Here is a 22,000-nt window from a genome sequence, read left to right as displayed (position 1 = left end):
CACAGCTGGCCTGGGTGCACTTCCAGGTGAGCTGGGCTGCAGCCTCCATTACCAGCACTGCACTAAGCCCCGGGCCACGCTGACCCCAGAGTTAGAAAAAAGGATGATTGATCACATCAGGTCTTTTGTGCTCCAGCTCGACTCTAAACTTACCACAGAAATTTGTACAGAATTTCAACTCCAGAGGGGAGTTTTATGAAAGTTCAGGAGAGCCAAACCCAGAGAACCACAAAAGAGCAGGAGGCAGGCACCTGAGTGATGGGCCACCATCTCCTCCTGAAGCCCCTGGCAGCAGTGGGAAAGGGTGGAGTGACTTGGCCACATCCCTTGGTTGGGGAAAAGGTGGAACCAGGATTTGAACCCAGGCCTCCTGACTTGGGCTCAGTGTTTTAAATGATTGCAAGGGCGCATTTCCAGACTTCTCTATCTTCCGCCATCTTCCCCACTTGGGGTGGCTCTGGCTCTCATAGCACCTGTGCTTGACTACTCTGTCTCCTCTGGACCCCCTCTCACCTCCGCTCAGCGGTACCCTTCCTGGGAAGCAGAGGCTTCATCCTTTGTCTTTGATTCCCCAACCTACCAGGGCCGGACCTGAAAGCCACTTAGCAGATGTCTGATAATTCTAAAGGAAATTGTGCCAGAGTTGGAAGGTGTGGGTGCCAATCTTGGCGACACCAGACTATGAGCCACGGGACCCTGGGAAGTTATTTAACCTTCTGAAACTCAGCTTCCTCGTTGATAAGGTGAAGAATAAGAATGGGATTTAGTGGAAATACAACAGGACCCAGCGCCTGTAAATGTCCTAGTGAATGGATGAATAATGATCACCCTTCCATCCCAGAGATCTGAGGGCAAGGACTTTTCTAATTTGTTTGGTCTCCCTAGCACTTGGCACCCAGTGGGCCTCAGGAGACGGCTGTCCTCCACCAAGGAGGACGTCAGCAAACAGGCAGTCACCGAGGCAGGTGCAACCAGGAGCAAGTGCCTGTGACTCTGGCTCCCCATCTGTAAATCGTAGATGATGACAGGCCCACACTGAGTGAGGAGGAGAGACCAGCTCACAACGAGCACTTGGTAAGCTGCGGGGCACTGTGCAGATGCCAGTTGTCACTTGGGCTAATGCACAGGACCTGAGTGGGCCTTTCCAGAGAGGAGCAGTAACTTGAGTTTCAGATGATATCATCTTCCCAGGAAATGAACCCACTGGTGAGCAAGGGGCATGAGAACAGCATGCTCTACCTCAGCAGGAGGTGAGGCTCTATTTTTGGCAACAAAGGAAATAAAACTTGAAGCAGATGGGGAGGTGAAACCACGGCTCCTACAGCGTCTCTGCCAGGCTTTGAATCATCTGCTTCCTTCTGACAGCCAGACTCCCCCTCCTCCATCTTTCACTAGGCACGCACCGAACCCTGGGCCGTGGCACAGGCCCCCAGGGATGCTGTGTACCTCGATCAGAAGCCATCCCCGTCTCCACATGAGCCCTCAAACTGAGGTATTATGAACCATGTGTCTGGGAGGAGGTGGGGGCACCAACAGGGAAAGAGTGGCTGGCGACCACCTGGGGTCTCACTGGGCAGATTCACTTTGGTAAGCCTCTTCTGGCCCAAGTCTGGCCCACACTCTAGTCGGGTGGCAGGCTAGGTCATGCTGATCCCTTGGCTTCAGAGAAGCTTGCTTTGATGACTACCCTCCCAAGAGACAAAAATGTTAGCCCATAGCATCTGCACTCTAATTTGGAATTCAACGAGGTAAATATACTCAAGTTCCTACTATGTGCAAAAGGCACTGGGGATATGGTGATCAATAAGCCCGGTCCTGTGACCGGCCCTGTGGAACTTACTGTTGAAGAGAAAGGGAACTAAACATGTGGCCATCAGATAGTGTGATAAGCATGAGCACCAGGAAGGGAGAAAAGTAACCTGCCAAGACGTGGACCGCAGGTTTTATAGAGACTGTAAAAGCTAAGCTGGGGTCTGAGGAACCGGCGCCATTGATTAGGGGAAAGAAGGCGGACGCACAGATTAAGGACCAGAGCTCCTGGCCAACGGAAAGGCACAGCAGACAGAGGCCGGGGTGCAGCTGATGCCCAAAGTCACGAAGCTGTCAATCAAGCATGGAAGAGGCAGAGACAGAGGACGGAGGAGGTGGGCAGCGCCTCTAGAAGGTGCGTGAAGGAGTTTTAGCTGTGCCATCTTTGGGAGAACGCACTGGATGAGCCCAAGTCAGTCAAATCAGCACACAATCTCCACAAAAGAAAACGACCCACTCACCAGAAGGTTATTTGGCAAACGCAGAATCAGTACAAAAAATATGGAATTCACATTATGGGTTTTCTTTCCGTTTTAAACCTGACCCACTTACAACTCCACATTTTCCTAGTTTCCAAACCCAGTGGAAAACATCGTTCTCTGGGGTTTTTGCAAATAATGCACTTTCTTCAGCCTCGAGGAGCTGAATCAATAAAAGCTAACTTAGGATGGTAACTGGAGAGGAAAATGGGAGAGCCCAGGCTCACTAGGTCCCTCCAAGAAACTGCAAAACATTATTGAACAGGTTTTTGGCTTTATTCGCTGAAAAATTCTTCTGCTGAGAAATACAAACTCTTTCACCATAATAAATACTGTTTTGATAACAAAACTGTACTTTTCTCAAATACCCAGATGGAAGACCATATGCAAAATAAACTCCAAGAATTTTTTTTATATATTGGCCATCTGCTAAAATTGGAAAGAAAGGCTGCATCTTCCTCTAGACTTCACAAAAATTTCCACTGAGAATCCTACTTGCTTCCGCCTGGTGCCACCTACTGATCATATTTGGGTACCGATTTTGCTATGGACAGCAAGGAAATGTAGGTCTTTCCCTTTCTTTAGTAAGTTTCATCCTAATTAGTGTGAAAAATAACCTACAAAGGGTTGGTTTGATTGTTTTTAGAGCATCTCCCACCTCTTCCAGTTACTGCAGGAATCACAAAGCAAAGCCTCCCCGCACCCTGCCAGAGCTCACTTCTAAGGCTCTGTCAGGACACTGCTCTCCAAACTGAGTGCCTCCCTCTCATAAAGCCTTGTGTTTTACCTGTCAAAAATGTAAACGCCATCCTTCAGGAGAGCAACTCCTCTTTGAGATGTCTGAGGGAAAGTGTGCACAGGTGTATGAAAACATTCTATGAGCCTGTCTCTATAAAATTATTTGTTGAATCAAAAACATAAGAATTACTTAGATGTTCATCAGTAGGGAAATCACTAAAAGTTATGATATTCTCATACAACAGAATGTCATGCAGAATATCATGAAAAATTTTCCCATTTAGGAGATAAAGATGTGGGGCTGAAAGAAGGGACTCACATGAGATCCCATAAGGAGTAGTGATTGTTCCAGGGATTTCTAGTAAAGGACTACTGTAGGGATTTTATTCTGCAAGGGCCAGGCCCTAAGTCAGCAGATTCCAAATCAACACATTTATGAATAAAGAAATTCTCCTTTGTATTGAGAATTATTCAGTCTGAAGTACTTTCTGCATCAATCAAAGGGGCTTTGGAAGTGTAGGGTTTAGTATGCGAAGACAGGAAGAGACTACTCTGAAGAATCGCCTAACCCTCTCTCCTCCTTTTACTGATGAGAAAGAGGCTCCCGGATGGTTAAAATCAGAGTCAACAGGTTGACCACCAGCACTTGCTCGGCCTTGAGCAGCTAACTTTCCATCTTCTGCACTAAACTTGCTGTTCCTCCTGGGCATCCCATCTTGGCAAATGGCATCCTGCCAGAATCCTTAAGTGTCCATTCTACCTTCTTCCTCATTGCCCAACTCGACATCCCCACATCCTATGGATTCCACTGTCTCAATATTCCACACATCTGGCCCTCCTCTGCATAAGACCCCTGCCTTGGTGCCTTTGCACGACCTTCAGCACTTTCCTAGGTGAGTAGAACAGCCTTTCTAACAGGTCTCACTCCTCTCCCCTCCCCCATCTACTCTACACTCTGCCAACACATTACCATGGCTCGCCCTTGCTAAGCTCCTCAACCTGGTGTTCAAGACCTTCCATGACCTGGCCTCGAGTTCTCGCTCTCCCTAATGTCAAATTCTCTTTTTTCAAACTCCAATAATACCAAACAGCTCATCATTCCAATATGCCATACTATTTCATGACGACATGTCTATGCACACAAATTCGTTTGGGCTGGAATACTCTTCTGAGGCTGGTATGTCAGCAAAACTCATCATGTTACTTCAAAATCAGATCAAGTGTCACCTCTACCAGGGAGCCTTCTCTCTCCCTCTACTCCACAAGCCCTTGGCCTGCCCACCCCTGCCCCCTTATCACCAGCCAAGCTTTACTCCTTTCTCTGGAAGATTTCTATGCTTCATATGTACATTTATTCAAATAGCTTCCCATATCATTGCACAGAAATAAAAGTATTGACTCTGCAGACAGTTTTCCAAGCTGTGTTATTTAGCCAAACTTCTTAACCTTTCTAGGCCTCAATTTCCTCCTCTATGAATAAATGAAGAACCCTACTTGAGTTGCTAAAGATTTTAAATAGGTGGTTGGCATGGACTACATATTTGTTGCCCTTCCCCCAAATTCATATGTTGAAACTCTAAGCCCTCGTGGGATGGTACAAGGAGGTAGAACCTTTGGAAGGTAATTCCATCATGAAGATGGAGCTCCCCTAAAGGGATTAGTGTTCACCTAAGAAGAGGAAAAGTGCTACCTTTTTTCTTTCCACCATGTGAGTTTACAAGACTACTGTTTTAGTCAGTTTTTTTTTGCTGCTGTGACTAAAAGGACCTAACCAGAACAACTGGAGAGGAGGAGAAGTTTATTTAGGGGCTCATAGTTTCAGAGATTTCAATTCATAGACAGTAGGCTTCATTCCTCAGGGCTCAAGGTGAGGCAGAACATCATGGCAGAGGAGTGTGGCAGAGGGAAGCGGCTTACATGATGATCAGGAAGTTAGAATGACTCCACTCTCCAGATACAAAATACATACCCCACAGTCACACCCCCAAAGAACCACTTCCTCCAGCCACACCCCACCTGCCCCCAGTTACCACTCAGTTAATCCCATCAGGGGTTAATTCACTGGATAGGTTAAGGCTATAACCCAAACTGCAAGCCTTCTTGTACTGTCTCACACCTGAGCTTTTGGGGGACACTCACATCCAAACCGTAACAACTACCACCTGTAGACTAGGCAAAGAGACTTCACCAGGACCCAACCTTGCTGGCACCTTGACCTCAGATGCCAAGTGCAGATCAGTGCACGAGTGTGCAGAACCACCCAAGTCCAAAGGAAGAACCACCAAAAGCACTAGAGGCAGCAGTGCTGGGGGCCACACAGGGCCAGGAACAGTGTCTGTTCTCATCAGCTGCCTGGAACACATCATGCTTCAGCGAGCACTGGGTACTTCACATCAAAGAGTCTTGCCACAGTCACGAGGATAATTCACCTCAGACTGGGCCCTGCTCTAGCCCGGCCTATCAAATCTCAGAAATGAGACCTGAAACTCATTTCCAAGTAACTTACTTGGATCCCATAACAAAGTTCAAGGATATATATGGGAATAAAAAAATAGCCAACACTCAAACAAGATAAAATTGTCTGTCCACTAGCCAGATAAAAATGTCGGGGATGAAAAAGAGCATGGCGATATGAGACAAAAGGAAAAAAAAAATTAAACCAATTTAGAATGGACATAGCTAGAAGCAGTAGACCATGGCATTTAAACAGTGATTCCGAAGGCATTCTGTACGTTCCAAAAGGTGAGAAGAAATATGAAGTATGGGGTTGGGACTCAGTGGTGGAGTGCTTGCCTAGCATGCATGAGGCCCTGGATTTGCTCCTCAGCACCACATGAAAATAAAATAAAGGTATTATGTCTGCCTACAACCAAAAAAAAAAAAAAAAAGTTAAAAAAAAGAAGCATGAAGTATATCAAGAAGGTCTAACTCTAACATTTAGAAATAAAAACTACAATCTGTGAGATCCCCCAAAGAAGACTGAATGGAATCAAAAGCAGTTATGATTATGTGCTAAAGAAAAAATCAGCAAACTTGAAGACAATACAATAAAAATTGTCCAAATGAGACAGAATTTCAAAAAAAAATCAATGTATCAATGATACATTGAGTATCAATGAACTGTGGGAGAACTTCTCATGACCTCATGTGTGTGTAAGTACCCAAATGAGAAGAGGGATAGGAAAACATATCTGAAGAAATAATAGGCAGATATTTTCCAAATTTTATGAAAATTAGAAAAACCAAAAGATCCAAAGCTCAGTGAATTCCAAGCACAAAAAGCATGGAGTGAAATTATGCTGAGACACAATATAATAAAGTTGTTCAAAACCAGTGGTAAAGAGAAAATACAACAGAAAAAGCATATGTTCTATACAGAGGATCAAAGATAAGGGTGAAAACAGAGTTCTTGTCAGTAGCAATATATGCAAGGAGACAAAAGAGGAACTGGTTATCCATATGTAGAAAAATGAAACTGGATCCCTATCTTTCCCCCTGCACAAAAATCAACTCAAAATAGATCAAAGACCTAGGAATTATGTAGAAACCATGCAACTTCTAGAAGAAAATGTAGGGTCAGTACTTCAGCATATAGGTGAAATGACTTTCTCAATGGACCCCTGAAGCTCAAATAATTCCAAGAGTTTATAAATAGGATGGCATCAAACTGAAAAGCTTCTATACAGCAAATAAAACAATTGGGAATGTGAAGAGAGAACTTACAGAATGGGAGAAAATCTGTGCTAGCTACTTTTTGGACAGGATTAATGTCTAGAATATATAAAGAACTCAAACTGTATACCAAAAAACCTCACAAATAACTCAATTAATAAATGGGCAAATGAAATAAACAGACACCTCTCAAAAGAAGAAATACAAATGACCAACAAATGTATCAAAAAATGTTCCACATTATTAGCAATTAGGGAACTGCAAATCAAAACTACACTAAGATTTCATTTCACACTTGTCAGAATGGCAGTCATCAAGAATATAAACAATAATAAATGCTGGGGAGGACGTGGAGAAAAAGGAACACTTTTACACTGTTAGTGGGATTGTATAGTACAACCACTGAACTAACACATGACCCAGCTATACCACTCCTGGGTAGTTACCCTGAAGAATTAAAGTCCTCTTACTACCGTGATCCATGCACACCCATGTTTACAGCATGCACAATCACAATAGCCAAACCAGGGACCCAGCCAAAGTGACCCTCAGCTGATGAATGGATAAAGAAAATGTGGTATATACACAACGGAGTTGTATTCAGTCAAAAAGAAAAGTGAAATTACGTCATTTGCAGGAATATGGATGGAACTTGAGGCCATCACGTTAAGCAAAATAAGCCAAACTCAGAAGGTCAGGGGGTGCATGTTTCCCTCATTTGAAGAAACTAGAGAGGAAAAAGGAAAAGAAAGGCAGTGGAGTGACGACCCGAAAAACTGAGGGGGTCAGCAGAGGAAAGGGACAAGGGGGTGGGAGGGGGAAAGCGCTGAGGAAGGATATTGGCCAAATTATATTGTTACACTGTGTGCATGCACTAGTGTGACGACAAATCCCACCATTATGTACAACTACAGTGCAACGATTTTAAAAAAGAAACACAAGCTGAAAGAATTTATTGCCAAAAGACTCTCTCCATGAAATGACAAAGGAAGTTCTTTGTACAAAAGAAAAATTGTACCAAACAGCAATGTGCATCCATACAAAGGAATAAAGAACACTGGAAGTGGTAACTCTATAAGTAAATTTATAAAAAAATTTTTCTTGTTGTCATTTAGATTTCTTAAAATACAATTGATTTGTTTAAAAAATAGTAACAATGTAATGAAGGTTTTCTAAGACATGTAAAACATAAAGAGTATGAAAAACAACAGCATTAAAGCGAGGTGTGTGGAAATGGTAGTATAAGGTTCACATATGTCGAGTGAAACAGCTTGATATCACTTAAAGGCAGACTGACAAGTTAAAGATGGGTACTATAAATCCTAAAGGAAAAACTAAACAAGCAAAAACGAGTTACGCAATTAAGCCAACAAAGGAAATCAATACATTGATAAACTTCTACCCATACCCATGGGGGTGGGGAGAAGAATAATTACAAACATTAGGAGTGAGAGTGAAGATTCTACAGATGTTAAAAAGGTGAAAGGTGGGTCAGGGTTATAGCTTAGCAGGAGAAGGCTTGCCTGACTTGAACCAGGCCCTGGGTTCAATCCCAAGCACTGCAAACAAACAAACAAACAAAAAAGATAAAAGGTAATACTATGAATGATTTCATGCCAAGAAAAGCAACAACTTAAAAAAAATAGATTAATTTCTTGAAAGGCCCAAACTACTAAAGCTCATTCAAGATGAAACAGATAATTGAATAGCCTATATTTGTTGAAGAAATTCAATTTGTAATTAAAATCTTCCTATAAAGAAAGCAGTAGGCCAATATTACTTTCCTGTTGAATTTTACCAAACATTTAATAAAGAAAAAAAATTAATAAGTGGGGACTACTCCACAACTCATTCTCTGTGCCCAGCATTATTCCAATAGCAGAACCAAAGGTATTTCAAGAGAGAGAGGCTCTCCAAACCACTCTTCTTCATGAATGTAAACACTGTGAAGAAATTTGTAGTAAGTCAAATCCAACAATATATAAAAAGAATTATCCCAAATGGGATTTAGCTTGAGAAATAAGGTTTAATATTTAAAAATTAATCAATATAATTCACCACATTAACAAACTAAAAAATAAGATCTATACAGTCTTCTCAATAAATTCAGGAAAAGTATATAAAAAAATCTAACTTTCATTCCTAATTAAAAACAAAACAAAATCCATATAAACAAGAAATAGAACAAATTTCAACAACCTCAATAGCATCTGCAGGAAAACTACAATATCCATACTTTGTGATGAAAGACTAAATCTGTTTTCCTAAATCCAGATATCTGCTCACCACATTTCTATTCAATATCATATAGAGGTTCTAGCCAGTGAAATAAGGCAAGGAAAAGAAACGAAGGACTAAGTAGAAGGTAAGGCATAAAACCATCACAGAAGACTTAACAGTCTACATAGAAAAAATCCACAGATTCTACAAAATAAGCTACTGGAACTATGAAGTGCGTTTAGCAAGATTGCAGGATGTAAGATCAAAAGTTTTTAAAACTCAGTTATATTGCTATATCTTCACAATGGACAAGTAGAAATTGAAGTTTAAAAATAAAGCATTACCAATACATTAATTTGAAATGGGAACAAATCTGATGAAAGATGTGAAGGATCTATATACTAAAATTAATTGCTCAAGAAAACTAAAGACTACCTAAGTAAAAGGGGAGATACACCACATCCAAGGGACAGAAGATTCAGTGTGGTTAAGGTGTCAGATCTCCTCAAACTGATACATTGATTCAACACAATCCCCTCAAATCTCAGCAGGATTTTTTTGTAGAAATTAGCTAAGTTCATTTTAATTTCCTTTCAGCAGGTAAAAGGACCATCATAGCCAAAACAACTTGGAAAGAAACCAAAGTTGGAGAACTTACACTACCTGATTTCAAGTTCTATTATTAAGTTAGAGTAATTAAGTCAAAGAAGCTCTAACATGGAGACAAAGAGATCTGTAAAATATAACAGAGAATTCAGAAATAAATCCACACATACTTGAACAACTATTTTCACCATAGGTGAAAAATCAATTTAAAGGAGAACGGTTAGTGTTTTCAACAAATATTTCTGAAACAGATATTATATTCAAAAAAGCAGACTTCAGCCCATACCTCACACCATATACAAAATTAACTCAAAATGAATCAAAGACCTAAATTTAAAATTTATAATTTCTGGAAAAAACTATAGGGGAATATCTTTGTGAGCTCAGGTTAGGTAAAGATTCCTGTATGTGACACCAGAAATGTGATCCATAAAAGAAAAATAAATCAATAAATTGGACTTTATTGAAGTCACAAACCAGTTTTTCAAAAGGTACTGTTTAAAGAATGAAAAGACAAACCATGAGTTGGGAGAAAATATTTGTTATTAATATATCTGATAAACACCCATATTTAAAATATATTAAGGAACCTCAAAACTCAAAAAATAAAAAACTCACCCAATTTTTTAAAAATAGGTCAAATAGGTAAACAAATAGATGTAGCTGTCAAGTAAATGCGTGAAAAAAATCCCAACATCATTTGTCATTAGGGAAAAGCAAATTGAAACCAATCAGAGACCACCACATGGCTATTAAATGGCTAAAATTTAAAAGACCGACCACTACCAAATTCTGGCAGAGATGTGGAGGAACTGAAATGATCACACATTGCTGACAGGAATATAAAATGGCACAACCACTTTGGAAAAGAGTAGACACTTTCTTTCAGATTAAGGATTCAGCTACGACATAATCTAGCCAGGCTGTTCCTAAGCATCTGCCCCCAAAGAAATGAAAACAGCTCCATGCAAAGACTTATACGCAGATGTTCAAAGTATTTTTATCTGTAATAGGCAAATACTGGACTCAACCCAAATGTCCAGCAGTCAGTGAAAGCATAAACAAACCATGGCATAAGCACTGGATTGCACACGCCTCGGAAACCAAGAGTCAACTGTTGATGCATGCTACGAGAAGCAATCTCAAAATAATTATGTTGAGTGGAAGAAGGCAGATCCAGAGAGAGACAGAGAGAGAGAGAGAGAGAGAACCTGCCATATGACTCCATTTATATATCATTCCATATGACTCCATTTATATATCATTCTGGAAAGTGTAAAGTAAAATTGACAGAAAGCAAATAGATTCACAGTTGCCTAATGATGGCAGGGAGGAGGCAAGAAAGGGAAGAAAGGATGGATTACCAAGGATAGGAGGAAACATTTAGGGTGATGAGATTCTCACTGTCTTGACTGTGATGATGAGAACATATATCAGAAGGTAACAAATTGCCTATTTTAAACATCTTCAGTTTATCGAATGTCAGTTATATCTCAATAGAGCTATCTTTTAAAAGGTATGAGGACAGGCTCTCTGTGCAGTCTAAAACTATCTCCCCATAAGACACATAATCATTGCAAAAGTAAAAGGATGGTGACTTTATAGTAGAGAAATCTAGGTGGGAGGGGGGCAAGAATGGAGGAAGGAGGGACTGCTATGGGAAAAGAGAGGTGGGAGGGGTGGGGGGAAGGAAAAAAAATAACGGAATGTGTCAAACATTTGGGTTGGGTCCTGAGGTTCAGGACCAGCCTCAGCAGCTAGTGAGGCTCTGAGCAACTAAGTGAGACCCTGTTTCAAAATAGAAAATAAAGGGAGCTGGGGATATGGGTCAGTGGTTGAGCGCCCCTGGGGTTGAATCCCTGGTGTATCAAACATCATTACTCTATGTAAATCTATCAAACATCATTACTCTATGTAAATGTATGAATATGCAAATGGTATGCAGTTACTCCATGTACAAACAGAAACAACATGTATCCCATTTGTTTACAATAAAAATAAATTAAAAAGAAAGAAAGAAAGAAAGAAATCTAGCAGCCCCTGCTTTAACGCCAATGCTAACACACCAGGAAGCAGGCATTGACTCCAGGGACCTCCAGATAGGCTGCACAGAGGTCACCAAAACACTGGGTGATATTTTTGCCGAAAAAAAAAGTGCAATCTAAACCTAATCATGAGAAAAGTCAGACGATAGTGAATTGCAAGTGATTCTTAAAGAAGAAAAGTAACTGGCAATACTCTTCAAAGGACAGACAGACTGAGGAATTGGAAGGGCTTGGCAGAGACTTAGGAGAAATAATGAATAAGTGCAATCAGGAATTGTGGCGTGGATCTTGTATAAGGAAAGGAACTTGGCAAGGCAGTAGGACATATTTAAATATGATGTGCAGATTATTTAATATTATACGGATGTTAACGTCCCAGGTTCCGTAAGATGTTAACATTGGGGAAGCTACTTTGAAGGTTATGGAGAAAAAACTTTGACTATTTTTGTAACTTTTTTTGTAAGCTTGAAATTATTTCAAAACACTTTAAAAACTGAAGACAAAATAAAGACATTTTCAGATAAACAAAAGCTGAGGGAATTTGTCATCAGCAGACCTGCAATAAGAAAAATGTGTTCAAGGAAATTCTTCTGGCTAAAAGAAAATAGCACCAGATGGAATCCAAGACACACAAAAGAATTAAGAATGCTTGAAGTGTTCAGTTTATAGTGAGTATAATAGAGAAGTACACTTGTTTTTTAGTTTACAATGATGAACTTTTCAAAGCATAAATAACAATGTATTGTGGGGTTATTTGCAAGTAAAACATGTGACAAGAGCACATGTGATGGATGAAAAGAGAGGTGTGTTGCCCAGTGTGGTGGCACACACCTGAAATCCCAGCAGCTGGGGAGGCTGAGGCAGGAGGATCACAGGTTCAGGACCAGCCTCAGCAGCTAGTGAGGCCCTGAGCAACTAAGTGAGACCCTGTTTCAAAATAGAAAATAAAGGGAGCTGGGGATATGGGTCAGTGGTTGAGCACCCCTGGTGTTGAATCCCTGGTGCTAAAAAAAAAAAAAATTTTTTTTTTTTTGCTGTTAGTGTTTATATTTTGCTTTAAATATGAAATACTTAGAGGTAAATGTGATAAATTAAGGATTTATTGTAAACCTTAAATCCTAGGACTAGGACAAAAACTAAAAAACTTTTTAAAAATAGGTATAAAAGGCATAACAAGTATAACCTATAACAGGTTCTAGGTATAAACATGTTACACCACCATATGACCCAGCTATTCCACTCCTTGGTATTTATATTTAACATGTTGAAGTAGGTATAACAGGCATAACAGGTTTTTATCTTGAAGAGATGGTCATTGTCCTACAGTGATACATGCATACCCATGTTTATAGCAGCAGAATTCACCATCACCAAACTATGGAACCAGCCTAGGAGTCCATCAACAGATGAATGGATAAAGAAAACGTGGTATAAACACATAATGGAGTTTTTATTCAGTCATAAAGAAAAATGAAATCATGTCATTTGCAGGAACATGGGTAGAACTTGAGACCATCATGTCAAGTGAAATAAGCCAGACTCAGAAGGTCAGGTGTTTTTATGTTTCCTTTCATATGCGGACACTAGAAAGGAAAAAGGAAGAGAAAGTTGGGGTGGGGTGATGGCATGAAAGCTAAGGGAGGGCAACAGAACAGAGGAAAGGGACCCAGGAGGGAGGTAGAGGACTCGGGAGGTTTTGGGGAGTGGATCAAATTATGTTGTTATAGTGTGTATATTGCTAATATGGAACAATAAATCCCACCATTATGTACAACTATAATGTACCCATAAAAATGTGAAGAAAAAATAAATAAAAATAAAAATAGGCACAGTTAAGAAACCTAAAAGAGGAGATAGAATAAAACTGTTAAAATAGTCAATTAATCCAAAGAGGATAAGTAGAAAAGAAATAATAAGATGGTAGACAGGAAACCAAAACTCAATATTACACAACAAGTGTAAATGGACTACATGTACTAATTAAAAGGAAGAGATTGTCAAATTGGATAAAAGACAATAACCCAAGGACATGCTGTCAACAAGACGCACTCTATGACTTAAGGAGTTGTATGGAGGGGATGCACTTTTTCCCTATTGCATCTTTTGGGGGGAACCAAGGTCCAATGGGTAATTTTTTAAAAATATTAAGAATAATACAATGTCCTTACTGAAATATTTCTAGTCAAACACTGTCTTGTGTGCTACTCATTTCCATTCTTATTGTTTCCTAGATATCCCCTTTATCCTTTTAGTCCTAATCAGAAGTTCTAATGTTTCTGAATCAAATAAAGACCTTCTTTCTACCTAAAAAAAAAAAAAAAAGACGCACTCTAAAAATGCAGATAGGTTGAAAGTAAAAGAATGATAAAAGGGCTGGGGTTGTGGCTCAGTGGTAGAGTCCTCGCCTGGCATGCGTGAGGCACTGGGTTCGATTCTCAGCACCACAAACAAATTAATTAATGAAATAAAGGTCCATGGACAACTAAAAAAAATTTTTAAACAAAGAATGGTAAAAGCTATATTATGCAAGCACTAAGCCAGATAAAGTTGGAGGGTGCTATATTCATATCAGATGCAGAAGTCTTCAGACAACGGAGGTTGTCTATCATAGAGTCAAATCATCGAGCTAATAACAGCTTCAAAATGCATGAGGAAAAAAACTAATGGAACTTAAAGGTAAAGCAGACAGTCTCAACTAGAATTGGAAATCTCAACAATAATTTAGTAACTGGCAGAACAAGTAGGTAGTAAATTGATAAGGAAAGCGAAATGCTACCAAAAATTGACCTAACTGACATTTATAGGATGCTACATCAACAACCACAGAATACGAATTATTTCAGGTAACATGAAACATTCACCAAGATAGATAATATGTGGGCCATAGGAAAATTCTCAATAAATTTAAAGGGGTTGAGATAATAAAGAATATACCAATGATACTAGCAAAATTAAATTAGAAATCAATAATAAAAATATTTGGGAAAGTCTCAAAATTATTGTAAAAATTAAATAACTCTGTTCTAAATAAGCCATGAGCAAAAGAGAAATTCCAAGGGAAATTAGAGAACATTTTTAACTGAATGATAATGAAAATCTAATACATGAGAATTTATGAGATGTATTCAAAAGAGTGCTTAACAGGGAAATTTATCACTTTAATGTGTAAAACTCAAGGATTTTCAGTTTCCTCTTTAAAAGTTATGGAAATAAAAGAATCTGAAAAAATAGAAAGAAGGAAATTTCTATTTTAATAAAATGACATATAAAATGGACAATCAAATCATAAGTTGATCCTTTGAAAATATCAACAAAATTGATAAACCTTTAGTAAGACTGATCATTAAAAAAGAAAAAATACAAGTTACCAATATCAGCAAAGGGACTACTAAATAAAAATTTTTATGTCAATAGACTGAAAAACTTAGATAAGATGAACTAACTCCTTGAAAGATACAATTACTTACATCAGTTCTAAAAAACAAATCCATAACTTTAAATATTCCTCAACAGAAAGCCCCATGCCTAAATACCTTGACAGTGAATTCTATCATTAAAGAAAGAATAGCAAAATTTCAGAAATAAAGAGCAAGAAACATTTGCCTACTCTTTTAACAAGGTTTGAATTATCCTGATACCAAAGCAAGTAATGATATTACATACCAATCTCATATGACCCAAGATACATTCTTAACAAAATATTGCAACTAGATAGCATTCAGTGGGTATGTAAAAAGGATATTACATCATAACCAAGTGAAGTTTACATCAGGAATGTAATGTAAGTTACAACTAACCTTTCCAAAGTTAGTTTAACATTTAAAAATCACTCAGTGGAATTCATCATATTATCAAAATAATGAGAAAAATCATAACATCATCTTAATAAATGCAGAAGAGGCATTTGACAAGATTAGTGATCCATTCATGGTGAAAACTTTGCAAGCTATAGAAGGTAGAAGCTTCCTAACCTGATTAAGAGCATCTGGGTACAACCTCTAGCTAATACCACACATAATAATGAAAGGTTCTATATTTTCTCCTAAGGTTGAACAAAGTAAGGATGTACACTTTAATCCCTTCTATTCCACATCGTCTTGGAGGTCCTAGCCCAGTGCAATTTAACAAGATAAAGAAATAAAAGGTAAATAGATTATTAAAAAGAAATAAAATGTATTTATTCACAGATGAATTGGCTATGTATGTAGAAATTCCTTAAAAAAAAAGAGTTGAGCAAGATCACTTTACACAAGTTCGAAATTAAAAGGTCAATTGGATATCTATATACTCATAACAAATTGGAAAATGAAATTCAAAAATACCATTTACAAGAGCATAAAAAACAAATATTTATTTAGGGATACATTTTTAAAAATATGTATAAAATGTCTACTCTAGAAACTACAAAATATTTGGGAGACATATTAAGGAAGACCTAAATAAATGGAGGTAAGCATCATGGATGAGACCACTCAGTGTTGTTATAATGTCCTGTCTCCAAACTGACCCACAGATTGTGCAAATGGGCAAACTGACTACAAAACTTATTTGGAAATGAGAAGAACCTATTATAACCAAGACAAGTCTGAAGATAAAGTGGGAAGACTTATACTACCTGACTTCAAGACTCACTACATAGTAATTGAGATAATGTGGGGAGTTGATATAAGAACAAAATAGAGATGAATGGAACAAAATAGGGGGATCCAGAAGTGACCAAAATAGGCATGATCAACAAAGATGACAAGTTAATTCAATAGGGAAAAATGACAATTATTTTTTAAAAAGAAGCTGAAAGAACTGGATATCCAAATGAGAAAAAAACAAACTTCAAGCTTAATCTCATGCTGTACACAAAAACTAACTTGAAATGGATCATAGATCTAAATGTAAAAGATAAAAACTACGAAATTTCCCAGATGAAAACAAAATATAAATTTTTCTTAACCTTTTTGTAGGCAAAGAAGTCTTCGACATCACACAAAAAGCATAGACTATAAAAGAAAAATTCAACTATATGTTTAAAATCTTTTGCTTTTCCTAAGATAGAATTAAAACATGTAAAGTCAGGGGGGCTGGGGATATAGCTCAGTTGGCAAAGTGCTTGCCTTGCATGCACAAGGCCCTGAGTTCAATCCCCAGCACCACCAAAAAAAAAAAACAAAACCTGAAGAGTCAGGGTCAAGATTTGAAAAGCTAAGTGGGAGGAAATATACACAATACATACAAATACATCCCAATATGTACATAAAACTTATATCCAGGATAAAGAATCTGTGACTTCAAAACAAAATAATAGTAAAACAAATTTTGAACACCACCTAACAAAAGAGGATATTAGTGAAGAGGAGGCAGGAGCCACCCCTGGACCAACCAAAGCCTACCCTGCATCCCCGCACCCAGCCTCTCCATCCTTCGGTGGCCACCATGCCCAAGAGAAAGGTTGTAGGGGACACTATGGGAGGTAAAGCCACAGCGGAGGATGAAGCAGAGAGAAGAGCTGATAGGTTGTCTGCTAAGCCTGCTCTTCCAAAGCCTGAAGAGGCCCCTGCAAACAAGGGAGAGAAGATACCCAGAGGGACAAAGGGAAAAGGGAAACTAGCCCAGTGGAGAAACAGATGCCAACACAGGTCAGGCACAGAAAGTTCACGGCTCTGGAGATGCCAGGTGAGTGTGGATGCTTCTGGTAACAGTGTACTTCTGGGGACTCTAGAGTTTGAAATATTATTTTTTATCAAGTTTTATAAAAATGCAGAATTGTTAAAGCTATATCGTTAGCACACAGAACACTTCATTGTTGTTTTTGGGAGAAGGAGCATATATTCCCCATAAAATATCTCCAAACTCAGATTGATGTGGACAAAAACACCCTTCCCTGCTAGTTTTGAGATATTTGTCCTTGGCTTCCGGGTGGAGGGACTCCCTGACATTGACACGTGACCACCTCCAGCACAGACACACTGTGGTGTGCGGAAGCTCAAATTCATCTTTATGCCCGCCTCTCCCTCTCTGCCATCGGTATAGATTTAACTCCCTTAAATCCAGACACCTGCTGGGGCCTGACTGCCTGAGTTGGTTTTACCAGTATGTCAGGCAATCAGGACTTTCCAGGGACATTACTGAGACAGTGTCCCTCAAAAGAGCAGTGGTTCCTTTTCTAAACTTTGGATCTTCAGATTGGTAATTCTGCCATTTGATTTCATTTCCTGAAAGTCAGGGTTGGGCCATAAAAAGTTATTAACCAACACGCTAAATGTGAAATGCCAACCCTCACTCTGAACTCTCCCTGCTCAGAGCTTCAGACCATGACTTCTTTGGGTGTCACAGTGGCTTTCTGATTTGTGCTGTCCATCCAAAAAAGGAGTTTGAAAGTCTCTGTATACTGTTAACGACTGCCTGCCTGTGTCCTGCCTGGAATGCCATAATCGCTTATGAAAAACATCTCCAGGAAAGCTGGATACAGTTTGCTTAGAAAAAGTTCAAATGTCCAAAAAGCACTTGGAAAGGAACCCTGTGACTAGTCACTGAGGAGGTATAAATTAAAACCATAAACAATACAACTACATATCTACTGGAACGTCTCAGACAAAAAAGACTGACACTCTCCAGTACTGGCAGTGGTGTGGAACAACCACAAGTCTTACACACTCTCATTGGGATGTAAACTACAACCACTTTGTGATCTCTTATCAGAAGTTTGGTGACTTCTTATAAAGTTAAACAGATATATATCACATGCCACCCCCCAAAAAAGAAAGCATATATCTATAAAGTGACTTACACATGTGGTCATGGACCCTTACTTGTAATATCCCCAAATTAGAACTATTACAGAAGCCCATCAGCTGCTGAACGGATAAATAAATTGTGGTATATTCATAAAATGGAAAACCACTCAGCAATAAAAACACAAACAACTGATATTGCACACCCAGATGAATCTCAAAAACATAATCCTAGGAGGGAAAAAAGACACAAAAGAGTACATATAATAATTCTATTTATGAATTTCCTGAGCAGGAAAAACTAATCTATAACAAGAACGCAGACCATCAGTTGCCTGGGGCGGGGGACTGAGGGCGTTCACTGCGGAGGTACAAAGGGACTTTGGGAATGATGGACATACTCCTCTCCCTTTTAAATTTTGAAAACAGTTGCTCTTGTCTTGATTTGGCCTTGAGGAACAGTTGGATATAGATAGTTGTAGAAATGGGAAGGGATGGTTTTCCACCTAGTGCCAAAGGTGAGCGGAGCCATGCCACTGGGGAATTAGAGTGAGTGTAGGAACAGCTGGTAGGTGTTTTCAATGAACTTTATTGATGCACAATTCGCATACAGTAAGATGCGCCCAGTTTAAGTTAAAAGTTGATGGATTTTTAGAAATGTATATGGACCCACACGGCCACCATCTCATAGAGCTTCCTTTTAAAAAATTGCTTCAAGCTGTTTTCATGTTCAGCAATCATAATTTTGTTAAAACAGAACAATATGGAGGCAATAGATTATGAAAACACAGGCCTTGGAATCTGCTCCAGATTTAAATTCTACTTCTTGGCAGGTCACTTTATACCTCAAAGTCTCAGTTTCCTCATCCATACAATGGTAATATTACTAAAACCAATGTCACAAGATTGTTGTGAAGACTAAAAGAAATAATGTTAGACTTCTAGCATAATGCCTGGAACACAGTAGGACCACTGCACGGTATTGGCTTGCTTCTCATGACCACGCAGGCAGTTGTTGCACAGTTACCCTGTCGTCCACAGTTTGGTATCAACTGCAGAGCCTGTCAAAAACTGTGAGATGGTCCTGAACGAATATGTTAAAAGACTAACCCAAATGGCAGTTCTGAGTTCCGCTCCCCTGCTGTTTCTATTTCATATTCAGTGGTGACAAAGCCAAAGTATTTCATGTTTAAACGATTTGCTTCCAGACAGAACAGGCCATTTGAGAATTGATTCTGGAACACATTTAAAGCAGGACTCTTCAAAGGTTTCCCCCTCGGGTGGTCAGACCTGCTGCCTGGGTTCTAAATGGAGCCTGACCCACCTCATTTCATACCACGGGGAGCCAGAGATGCCTGGCCTCTAGGATTCCCCCCAACTGACCCGGCTGTGGGCTTGACCACCTGCTCTACCCACTGACCAGCTGGAGTTCTGACTCCATGTTCCAGCTCCAGTATCACCTTGGCTGTCGCCCTACCCATTCAACTCTGCAAGTTGCCATGATGGTCACCAACGCCATGTGTGGGGCATGTTGCTCCTTTGGTGAGGCTCGGCTTCCTGGGATGCTCGAGGCCCAGTTCCCAGCACACAGGAGCCAGGACACAGTCACAGGCATGATCTAATTCAAGGGTCAAGGGGATGGAGGGCCATCTTACCTGAGTGACAAAGAGCTGGAACTCATCGGGCAGAATCCATGAGCGAGGATAGAAGTTGTACTCCTCAGGAAAGAGATTCTGCATGATTCTGACTGCTCTGCTCAGAGTAACTTTACGCACCATCTCCGTCATGCCTGGGGAGAAGAGAAGCTGTGAGGTTTGAGGAACTGGGAGCCACCAGCTATAAAGCAGCCATTATCTTGGATTTTTAAGACCACTACCCCGCCCCCCACCATAACCACTTGTTTCAGGCAGCATTTAAAAACAGGTCTGAATTGTTCCCCACAGCACTGACTCATGATTTGGAAAGCTTTACCAAATTCATAAAAATGGAGAGATTTCTTTTTTCTCCTTATAACAATGAAGTGTCAGTTTAACAGGATGAATTTTCACCTAGTTTATTATTCTATTATTTGTCCTCCCCTGGGGGGGTAATGAAGAGAGAAGCATTTCTATCTTGCACTTAAAACTTAATATCCTCTTTAATTTGGGGCCAGAACACGTACTTCTGGGATTCCTTCTATCTTGTACCCTAGAGAATATTATCTAGTGGACTCTGGTGACATTGTGAGAAGTTTAATTAAGTTGCTTTGTTTTAATCTTTCACGGGTATTAAAGGTATAAAATGGAAAATACACACCTTTTGGCATAAAATATGTCTCCTTGAATCAAGGACAGGAAGTGGAAAGGAAACCATAGCATAATTTGTAGTTTAACAGGGAAAATGAATTCATAGGAGTTCTTCAGTTATAAGTACTGGCATTGACATTGATCAGCTCTCATTAATTTACCCAGAGGGGATTGAAATGTCTCACTTGAAAAACACTTTAAAAGAATGGTGGATTTTTCCCCCTTGTAACATCATTAGTAACTCTGACAAGTGAAGAAACTGAGCATAAATCTTAGCAAAGCTTAAGCAAATAGGTAAAAATTACTATAAATTTTAGCCTCCTTATTTCTTAAGGCAAATGTCACTACTAAAAATGGAGGCTTTAAAAATAAACTTCACCCTGAAAAAGACTAAGCAATCCCATTACTGAAACTAGAAATTTGCTTAGCAAAATTATTTTTAATAGGGTGCAGAATTCCATGTCAGCTTGGCATGCCCAAGTTATTGCACATTCCAAATGGGCTCCGTCAGGAAGAATGAGGTTTCTCTCAACACCCATGTTCAGGAAGCAAATGAACTTCAACGAAGGAAGGTCTTAATAACCTACTTCTTGCTTCCTTCTGCATATTAAAAAGAGCAATAAATCTAAAGATTGCAGCTTCAAGGTGTCAATGCCCAAGTTCTTAGCTCCTGTTTGGAAGGATATAGGGTAGGATTAAGTGAGGAATAAAAGAGCTTAGAAAGTACCAATTAACTGTGCACTAATGTGGACTCTTCGATGTTAAAGAAAACTCCCTGCGAATGCTGTCCTGAGGATTTCAAGAAATGAGTATGGAAAATTATAGCTATTTCCTTTTATGGGGGTGGGGACCCCCATTTGAATTTTTGAGTTATAAACACCACAGCTGAACGCAAGGTTAATAAAACAAAAGTTCAACATTTTTGAAAGTTTTTACTTACATTTGGTTACCATTTTAGTTACAGTATTGAATCAAAAACCTTTCAAGCTCACTGTAATATAACAACTCCTCACACACAGTATAAATGGTGCCTCCTGACCAGTGTTGTGGTATTTCTGCATTTTAACAGCAGTGTGACGGGTTCTCTTTCAGAAATCCCTCGGCAGGTCAGGACTCCAACAGCACAGACAGAAGTGCTGCGAATACAGGAGGGCAGTGGAAAACTCCAGAAACGTTTCATGAAAGGCAATGTCCAGCCACTTGAGGAGCCACACTTTCTCAATCTGCAATGGCTCCTTTTGTCCTGTGCATCCTCAGTTCCCACAGCAGCTGATAGATGTTTCCAGGTTTACCTTTGTGCCTCCAGGTTGCCACCTTAAGAAGCATCCCTATGGCCAATGGCTACTCCCCCAGGTACTTCCTGCCTGCAGGGGGTGTGGCTCACCCCTCCCCTGCCTGAATGCCTGTCTCCAGGAGGCACC

General features: G+C 39.6%; 1 protein-coding gene across 5 annotated transcripts in view; it reads right to left on the bottom strand.

Moving 5' to 3' along the window:
- Positions 1-22,000, bottom strand: part of Ttll11 (tubulin tyrosine ligase like 11) — a 233,373-nt gene that overhangs the window by 164,571 nt on the left and 46,802 nt on the right. For all 5 annotated transcript variants that reach the window (XR_007104937.1, XR_007104938.1, XM_047524512.1 and 2 more), the window contains exon 3: positions 19,950-20,083. Coding sequence is in view for 3 of the 5 variants with exons in the window: in XM_047524512.1 (XP_047380468.1) it covers positions 19,950-20,083 (134 nt within the window). In the remaining 2 variants the exon portion in view is untranslated. The remainder of the gene's footprint in view (positions 1-19,949; positions 20,084-22,000) is intronic.

The sequence above is a fragment of the Sciurus carolinensis genome, chromosome 14 (genome assembly GCF_902686445.1).
Source record: "Sciurus carolinensis chromosome 14, mSciCar1.2, whole genome shotgun sequence".
Lineage (NCBI taxonomy): Eukaryota > Metazoa > Chordata > Mammalia > Rodentia > Sciuridae > Sciurus > Sciurus carolinensis.
The sequence above is the reverse complement of the archived record's forward strand: the minus strand, read 5'-3'. Positions and strand labels throughout refer to the sequence as shown.